The sequence below is a fragment of the Vombatus ursinus genome, unplaced genomic scaffold, assembly GCF_900497805.2.
Source record: "Vombatus ursinus unplaced genomic scaffold, bare-nosed wombat genome assembly UNPS02014863.1, whole genome shotgun sequence".
NCBI lineage: Eukaryota > Metazoa > Chordata > Mammalia > Diprotodontia > Vombatidae > Vombatus > Vombatus ursinus.
In genome coordinates, this window is record NW_020954641.1 from 40,406,709 (window position 1) to 40,416,599 (window position 9,891).

A 9,891-nucleotide genomic window follows, 5' to 3' on the forward strand; every position below is an offset into this window, starting at 1 on the left:
GGATACCACTATATGACCTATCTCCTGTGGCTGGGGGATAACTTTCCCTTATGTTTGGTTAACTTTTCCAGGTTGGCCATAGGGTGTCAGGTAAACGAGTGGTGACTAAAACTTTCTGTTTCAGGCTTTTATCCCCCAGGAGTATGTAGAGCAGGGATCTTTAACCTGGGGTCCCTGAACTTGATTTTTAAAAATATTATGAAAACTGTATTTCAGTATAATTGGTTTATAATCCTATATATTTAGCATAGGTATTTAAAAACAGTATTCTGAAAAAGAGTCCGTGAGCTTCACCAAACTTCCAAGGGGTCCATGACGTAAAAAAGTTAAGAACCTTTGGTGTCAAGAGTGGATGTGGCCTGACTGGGGCAGAGGATAGGGAGATTATCACCTCCCTAATCTTGGACATTATGCTTATCTTAAGGCAGCCTAAGATTTTATTAGCTGATTTGGCGGCCATTGATCTAGCAGGCCACTAGAACCCTCAGATCTTTTTCGAGAAACAAAAAAACAACATTGTTTGAGCATACTTTCCCCATCACTTCCGGAGTACAGTGTTTAATTCTGGATCCCACATTTTAGGAATGCTTTGCTTCCCCATTTATCAACCTCAATTCCCATGATCTTCACCTTTACCCTACCTCAGCTATATACTTCACTCATCATCACCCACAAGAGTTCTACCTGCACAATCCCAAACTCGGAAATGCCTTTATCTGACCATAACCTCCTGTCTTTCCATTTTTCCCTGTACCTTACCCCTCTCCTATCTATTTTCTATCCTCTTTACAACCTGTAGTCATTTCGGCCCTTTTCTCAGGCTTGACTTTACTCTCCTCAAAATCTTGACCCTTTAGTTAACTGGTCAACTTTGCAAAGTCTTCCATCCTTGAATTCCTTTCAGTAACATCCTATTCAGTGTCCAGCACTCTACCAATCTGGCATTCCATTCCCTTCAGGAGCTTGCATGGGGGGGGCAGCTAGGTGGCACAGCGGATAGAGCACTGGCCTTGGAGTCAGCAGGACCCGAGTTCAAATCTGGCCTTAGACAATTGACATTTACTAGCTGTGTGACCCTGGGCAAGTCACTTATAAAATGCTTGATTGATCAATGGACATTGATAAACTTGAAGGCAAATGGGAGAGTGAAAAAACACGAATCATACCATGAGGATGGGTTGAAGGAATTTGGTTTAGTCTGCAGAAGAGAAGGCTTGGAGAGGCACATGATACCTGTCTTCAGATATCTGAAAGTTGTAATGTGACAAGGGGATTAAATTTCATCTTCTTGGCCCCAGAGATTAGAACTAGAAACAATGGGTAGAAGCTGAAAAGAGGCAGTTTTAGGCTCAACAAGGAATATTGGTAGCAATGGAGAGCTTTCCAAAAATGGAATGGATCGCCTCAAGAGGTGCTGGGCTTGTCTTCCCTGGAGGTCTTCCAGCTCAGGCTGGACAACCACTTGTCAGGGAAGCTGTAGAAGGCATTCTTTATCAGCTATAGGTTGAGTCAGGTGAGGTGTCTTCCAACTCTCAGGTGCTACTGCCTTCCCCACCATACATTCGCCTTGCATTTATTTTGTGAGTGTGAGAGAGAGAGAGAGTGAGAGTGTGTGTGTGTGTGTGTGTGTGGTGTTTCTCCTAGTAGAATATAGGCTTCTTAAGGGTAGCTCTACTACCTAACCCACAGTAAGTCCTGAATAAGTACCTGTTTGTTGATTGATTGATTTGTTCCTCTGAGGCGTCCTGTCAGCTACTTTTGGGGGAGGACAGGAAAGTAACGGTGGTGCTGTGGTTACTTAGGCATCCCACGTGACCACCCTGAGAGCTTCCACTCCTACATGTGGAACAACTTCTTCAAGCACATTGACATTTGCCCTACAAACGCCTATATCCTGGATGGGAATGCATCTGACCTGCAGACTGAATGTGATACTTTTGAAAAGAAGATCAAGGAAGCTGGAGGGATTGAGCTTTGTGTTGGAGGTGAGGTCAAACTTGACAGATTGGTCTGTCAGTAAGTATTCAAGAGGAGAAAGCATAGTTCCTGTCCTACAGTCTGGTTAGAAAAAAGGCTGCTTAACTTCCCATTTCCTGGGTTGGGCCCTAACTCATTTCTTCCTCTCCCACTCCACCCTGCTGACATTAAAATTTGTCCATCCTTTTGTTGTCCTGCTTCCTACTAGAAACAATGAACAGTACATTATGGTGGGAGGCCATATGGCATGGAAACTCTGCCTTGTAGTACTAGGCAAATCACTTCTCTATAGGTCTGAGTTTCCCCATCCATAAATTAAGGGAGCTAGATTAGGTAATCTTAAGGTCTCTCCTACATGAAATATTTATTGAATTCAATAAAGTAATTCATTAGCTACATTATGTTCAGATTGTTCTCTCTTTTGAGGGCAAAATGATCCAGTGTAAAAAGCAATGGATTTGGAGTCAGAAGATGTGGGTTCAAATCCTGGCAGTGCCTTCATTATTGCTACATTGGGCAAGTCACTTGACCTCTGGGCTTCAGTTTCTTTATCTATAAAATGAGGAATTTGGATTATATTACCTCCGATAAAGTCTCATGCAGCTCTAAATTTATATAAATTCCATAAGTTTTTTCCCAGCTATTTACAGTAAGAACAGAAAGTATTAGTTTATTTGTTGAATCAGGAGAGGTCTGAGGGTAATGATGTCAGGAAGGACAAGGGTACTGCACCTCAGTTCTTGGACCCTCCATTCCCACCAGACAGACTTCTGAGCTTAATTGGTGTGGCAGTTCTGGTGTGCTTAAAGGTTTCAGAATAATTTCTCCACCAAATGGGTTTGGGGGCAGGGGAAGAGACTAATTTTTCAACTCCTAAGTTATGAAGGGATTAGGGAGGAAGCGTTTGCCTTTTGGAAAAAATTGTAAGCCTGTTGAGGGTAGGCATAATTTGTCTCCTGGATGCTTTATAACTTCCTGACAAGGAGCACAGCACACAAATGGTCACAACATGTTGATTAGAGCAAAGGATGGCTTAGCAGAATTATTTTGGAACATAATAGTTAACCTTATGTGTGCGTGCACGTATCATGATGTTTTGTGTACTTTTAATAACCAGCACACCCTTTTTCCTCCAGTGTTGTGCACTCTGAGATTCACTTGATAAACTTTATAAACTAATGACAGAAAGCATTTTTAATATAATCCACAGTGGGATAGCCCTGAGCTTATTATGTCTGAAAGTTTGCTGTGTTAGGCTGAGCTGTCAGGTATATAACCAGGATATAGTGTGTTGAGTAATAAACTGAGTCACATATTTGTATGATTTTAACTTTTTTCAAAAGTGCTTAATCTACATTATCTCATCTATATTTTTAAACTAGGTCTGTGAGGTGGCTAGAAAAGGTGTTCTTTCCACTTTAATAGATGAAGAAACTGAAGCAGAGAGAGACTATAACTTTCCTGAGGTCACCCACAACATAGCTAATTAGCAGCAGAACTTGGACTTGTTTTCCATCGTACCATGTTCTTTTGGGTGGTTCTTTGGTCAATGTGTCCTGGTGTTTGTGATCTTGACGGTTCAGGGAAATCTCCACTATTGATGAGGGAGTATTGACTTCCATTATGTAGTCTTCCTGGTACCACCTATTTCCTGTGCAGGTATTGGCACTGAAGGGCACATCGCCTTCAATGAGCCTGGTTCCAGTCTGGTGTCTAGGACCCGAGTGAAGACTCTGGCCATGGATACCATCCTAGCCAATTCTCGGTACTTCGATGGAGAACTCTCGAAAGTCCCCAAGATGGTTCTCACTGTGGGTGTGGGTACAGTCATGGATGCCAGAGAGGTGAGATGATAGAAGGGCCCTTGATCTCCTTGACGTTTCCTCTGGGAGGCTTGTCCATCTGGCAAGGCTTCTCTTAAGACAGGAGTGTGATTCCCCCTCCTTCCTGATCCAGAATAGCATAAGGCATATCTCTGGGAAGGGTGGCAGACTCATGGGACGATACCTTCAGTCTCAGTAGTGTTTTCATGTTTCTTTCTCAGAGTCAAGGGTGTGTAATTAAACCACATGGGGTTTAATGTTGGCATGTAAGATAGAACATGCCCAGGGCCCATGACACTTGTTTTCCTTTTCATTGCATTTCAGGTCTGTATTGGGGGAAGTTTATTTCCTTCCAGCAGACACCTGTGTCCTGTAGTCCAATGATTGGAGTGGTAAATGTGGGCAAGGCTAATTGGTTGCAGTTGACCTTCCAAATAGGTATATTCAGTTTGTTTCAAGATGAAATTCTTGTCAGTGGAATCCAGTATTTGCAGTGACTTTAAAATTTCAGAGATGCTTTATTGTAATTCCTGATAGATCTTCAACAGGAAGTGGCTTTAAACTTTTTGAACTTCCAGTTCAGTTGCTCACTTAAATGCAAATGTAAAGGACTCATCTCATCCTTTTGCAAGGTGGAGAACTCGTCCCTTCTCTCCCTCCCCATTCTCTTTTTAAACTTTAGGTGGGTTCATTGGTTCCCTGAGCTAGTAGATGGTTTTGGCACTATATTTTTAAATTTCTCCTGAAGTTTGTAAAATGTTGGTGCCTTAAAGGCCTTTCTTCCTCCTAACTTAAAAAAAAAAAGTTATAATTATGATTCAAAGGAGAAGAGCCTCATCAGGGAACTGGAAAACCTGGCTTCTATCCCAAGTCTACACTACTTGCTGGGTAGCACAGACTCAACTTCAGCTACTGCTATCTTGGTTTTATTTTAAGACAGGCATAATAACCTCTACTTAGAGCCATATGTAAGAATAAATCAAGATGAAAGGTTTTGGGGATGGAGAAGTCCCAAGTTTTAGGGGCTCTGAACTTAGATTCAGAGTTGTAGAATTTTTTTTTTAAGCTAGAAAAGGTCTTTGGATATCATTTATTCACTCTAATTACTTTATGTAAAACAACAATAAAACTTTAATGAAGGAAAAGCAGCCTCCAAGCTCCAGTCTTCAAGTTGCTTCGACTCCAGAGTTGGATGGTCAGTGCTGACTAGTTGACTAGTATGTGTTTCCCGGAATTAGAGAATTCAGAGCTTCTGAAGCAAGCACATGTTGCTTGCTTGTCCAGTTCTTTCCCTGAGCCCTCATCTATTTTTGTATCTCAGAGAAGAAAAGCAAAATAGAAGAACCAGTGTGTCATCCCTTTCTTTGTAGTTTGCCCTTAAAGGGTTTACCTTTCAGCCATGAGGTGTGGTTATAAAATTAAAAATAGGGATTTTTATATTTAAGAAAAGCCAGTTGGCTAATGGTTTTTTGGTAGGCATTAACTAAGGCATCTAATTCCCTACTGGTGACTAGGTTAGGTAATAACCTTTTGGATTTTACAGTTACTCCCTGGAACCCCTTTATAGATAACTTTTTTTTTCAGGTAGATGATAAGTAACAGTACCCATTTTACAGTTTAGAAAATGGAGGCCTAGGGGATAATGGAAGCAAATTTCAGCATCAGAACTGATTGAAGAGATGTTTGTGGCTTGAAAGTGCCTATTTGCTTCTTCACAAGGATATGTTATAGTAATAGTCGACAGTTTTATAGCACTTTAAAGTTTGCAAAGCGCATTATATACATTGACTCATTTGGGCCTCATTACCATGTGAGGTAAGTATTAAAGGTATCATTTACCCCCATTTTAAAAAAAAGAAACAAGCAGAGAACTTAAGCTACTTACAAATGGTCACACAGTGACCAAAGGTGGGATTTGAACCCAAGTCTTCCTTACTTCAAGTTCACAGAACAACATAGTTGCTAAAGCTAGAAGGAACCTTTACCTCCATCTAGTACAAGCTGTACCTATCTAACCATATACATACATATACACATATATATGTACATACCTCTACAGCTGATCATCCATCATTCCCAAGCCAGACTTCAAGTGAGGTAGATAGTGTCCTACGCAGAGTCTCCAGAAGCGGCCACTTCCCACAACCCACCCTGCACCTGTTTCTAGGCTTCTCTGAAGCTCTCCAGTGTCACCTCCTCTGTGAGGGCCTTTCATAATCTCAGCATTCCAGCTGCTGTACTGTATGGTATCAGTGGCATAAATATCAGGTAGTTTATTTGCTATTAACGTTTTTTTATGAACTGAGAGTAGAGAAATTGTCTACTCCAGTCCCCTTATTTTATATCTGAGTAAATAGACCCAAGAGAAATGGTTTAGTGACAGGGTTACAGCAAGCTCTTGGGGGCCTCGATTCCCTCCCTGTCCAGTGAACTTTCTTGTTTTCCAATCTCTAGGTCATGATCTTAATTACGGGTGCCCAAAAGGCACTTGCACTGCACAAAGCCATTGAGGAGGGAATAAATCACATGTGGACCGTGTCTGCCTTCCAGCAGCACCCCCGTGTAATATTTGTGTGTGATGAAGATGCCACACTGGAGCTTAAAGTGAAAACTGTTAAGTATTTCAAAGGTAAGGGTTGATATGGAATTAAAGAGAGGGAGGAGTGAATTTCACTTTCCTACTTTGAATCTCTGGGTGATATATATATATATATATATATATATATGTATATATATATGCAAAACCACAACCTTCTTGTAAAAATGGCTTCCTTTTTCACACCTTGAGAGCTAATTGTATATATATATATATCCCATGAATTTTCTTATTTATAATTTATCAAATTATAGAAGTAATTTTAAACACACTAGGATGTTAAACACACCAGGTATATTAGTGAAGCCTTTTCAGCTTAACTCAATCACAAAATCTCAGCATTGGAAGGGCCATAGCTATCTCGAAGACTTCTCTGCTCAGAGGTGTTCTGAAAAAGTGGACAACATAATGGAATGATCAACTCCCTTATTCTGGATTTAGTCTCTTTATGCAGCCTAAGATTGCATTGGTTGTTTCTCTGGCTGTTAAGCTTGGAGTCTACTATTACCACCAGCTCTCTTCTGGTCTAGCCTTCAAAGAACCCAAGGTTAGATACACATCATGATGAAACATCGAATATAAATCTGGATTTTCCCATAATCAGTTTGCTTAAAAGTCCCAGGGCACTTAGTCTAATCAATGCCTTACCTTGTGTAGTTATCTAACAATGTGAGGCACTCAATCTGTAACAGTGTGAAAACTGAGGATCCTTACCACAGCATGGGAGTTAGATGGTAGTCTTTTGTTATTCACAATATTTGGGATACTTTCAACTTTATAATTCTCTCTATTCCTTAAAAAAAAAGCTAATTGTTTAAGACAGTGGAGATTTTTTTTAAGGAACAGAGAGAATTATAAAGTTGAAAATATCCCAAATAAGAAAATTCATGGGATATAACTGTTGCATTGAAGCCTTATTAGACAGAATACATGCAATTCCTACCTGAAAGGTGTTTATGACCTAGAAGACATTGGAAAAAAAGTTAAACAATCTCTAGGGATGGCCTCTGAAAACTACTCTGTGGTGTACCTAAACCTGAGCTAACCATGGTTTTTGTTTTGTTCTTTTGGTAGGGTTGATGATTGTTCACAACAAGCTAGTGGAACCACTGTACAGTATGAAAGAAGCAAAGGACAGCCAACCTTCAAAGAGACCATATAGTGACTAACTTACCCTTGAAGCCAGCTGTCCAATCCCCCAAAGAGATACAGACTTTGAGGGAACAGGTCTTTAGGGGAAAAAAAAGTTCACTGATTAAATATGTATATGCCCACTCCAATGTTTTGTCTGCATTTGATGAAAATGAGCGTAGGTGGGTATTTTGTACTCATTTGTAAGGGTTGAAGCTTACAGATATGGGTATTTTTGTGCTGTGATTTGGTTTTCTCTGAAATATGTTATTTCTTGTTTTCTAATGCCATGTTCTACCTGTTAAATAAGGGGAAATGGATATAGAAATGCCCAACATGAACATTTTTTAAAAAGTGCCCCTAAGGCACAGGGAGCACACCTTGTTTAGAAGGGGTCTCTTTGGTAGCATGGAAGAGCAGACCTGGGGAAAGTGGACATTTTGGACCTGAACAAGATGTGACGAGTGTAGGTGGGGAAGAATATCTACTTTTCTTTTTTTGTCCTTGTCTTCTCTCTCACAGCAGACCCCTCTCTTCTTAGGATTGGGTTTAATAGAAGAACATTAATGTTTCACTCTTGAGATTTGTGAGTGCAAGGCTATACATATTGAAAAGTCTACCTAGTAAAGTTTGTCCATCCCCATTTAAAATGCCTGTGCACTTTGCTAATATTCATTCAATAAACCTTTATCATCACCCACTATGGACAAAGTATTAGGCACTGAGGGAGATACTAAGCTAGATCAGGTATACTGCCCCTGCCCTCTAGGACCTTTTTTGGTTAGGGATATTTTGCTGAAGGTAGGACATTTCATGCTATCATCCCTCTTCTAGATGTGGGAAGTTCCACTGTTTGGATGGCCATATTCATTCCACCCACTCTGTAGCCTTCTTACTATCTAATCTTTTATGTGCCTATGACAAGCTACTGCTGGTTCCACTTTGTGGGGAAGTCTTGAGTCTGATTCAGGTGCCTCTGACAGAACTTTTGAAAACTGTGTTTTCTACTTGTATTTCAATTTTAGCTTTTATGTGATTACTAAAATTGTTTTGAACTGATGGATAAATGGACTTGTTTACAATGTGATATTTTCTATTAAATTTGATATTTTCAAATGGAACGTGGTGAAGAGTAATGAACTTCCTTTTTAATCCTCCCCTACAAAGACCACTGGCATGTTTACTTTATAAGTAAAATGTTTTGCAATGACTCACTTCTTCATATAAGCCTAGAGATTCAAAATTATACTTGTCATCTGGAACTCCAGATCTTTCCTCCTTAATCAATTATATGGCCTCTAGCAAGGAAACCATCTAATTACTTAACTCCTTTGATTTATATAGATTAAAAAAATAAATAAAGCACAAAGAGGCTGTAACTTGCCCAGAGTTGCAAAAGTAGTGACAGAGGTAAGATTTGGAGCCTGGTATTCTGATTTCAAATGACACTTAGAATGTGATAGGAATATTACGGTATGAGTGGTACAGAGCCACTTTTGTTAAATATTTCCCAGGTGCCATGTATGTTTGACACTTCCGGTGTATAAGAAAGAGCCAGGGTATATAAGAAAGGGCAGTTAGGTGGTGCAGTGGATAGAGCACCAGCCCTGGAGTTGGGAGGACCTGAGATAAAATCCAGCCTCAGGCACATAACATTCACTAGCTGTGTGACTCTGGCCAAGTGACTTAACCCCAATTGCCTCATATATTTTAAAAAAAAAAAGAAAAAAAAAGCCACGAAGATCGTATATCAGAAGACCTGGGATAACTACATAGCCATGGGCAATTCATTTAGCTACTGGGCCTCTTCAGTTCTAAACCCTATGATCCTACTTTCATAATCAATTTAAAATTTATTTTGGAAGGTGTTGGAATAACTTTTTTTGGTGTAATAGTTGCAATAATGAAACTGATCACCTATTTTTGTTCCTGTATTTAGTTTAATCTTATGTCTACATAACTAAGCGTCACCACCTTCTGTCATTACATAGTCAGAGAAAAATGAAATTAGCAATTCTGTCTTAATCTTCATATTGTGGATGCTTAAAGTTCATATTCATCATTAATGTTAAAACCCACCCTAGGGAAGCTAGTTTTCTGACCACAGAGATCTAGTAAACTTGGATTCAAGAAAGATTGTCTGGCTATTAAGTCTGAGAGGATAAGATAGTGTTATGATTCTCCTGCTCCTAATTTACTGAAGGTTTACCTGTAACTTAATCTTTACTTGATTCTCTGCTGATGCCTGCAGAATTCTGGAGTTCACTGCTTTGCTTACATGGCAAAATACTGTCAATGTTCGTGTAGTCTAGACTGTCCTTAATGTTTTGGTATTATCACATTCCTCCCGCCTTTCTAACATAA

At 39.8% G+C, this 9,891-nt stretch overlaps 1 protein-coding gene across 2 annotated transcripts in view; it reads left to right on the forward strand.

The window, feature by feature from the left end:
• The window catches only part of GNPDA1 (glucosamine-6-phosphate deaminase 1), a 14,380-nt gene extending 5,732 nt beyond the window's left edge, over window positions 1–8,648 (forward strand). For both annotated transcript variants that reach the window (XM_027842022.1, XM_027842023.1), the window contains exons 4-7: window positions 1,803–1,985; window positions 3,637–3,821; window positions 6,255–6,429; window positions 7,471–8,648. In XM_027842022.1, the coding sequence (XP_027697823.1) occupies window positions 1,803–1,985; window positions 3,637–3,821; window positions 6,255–6,429; window positions 7,471–7,565 (638 nt within the window). In that variant the 3' untranslated portion in view covers window positions 7,566–8,648. The remainder of the gene's footprint in view (window positions 1–1,802; window positions 1,986–3,636; window positions 3,822–6,254; window positions 6,430–7,470) is intronic.
• The last annotated feature ends 1,243 nt before the right edge of the window (window positions 8,649–9,891 follow it).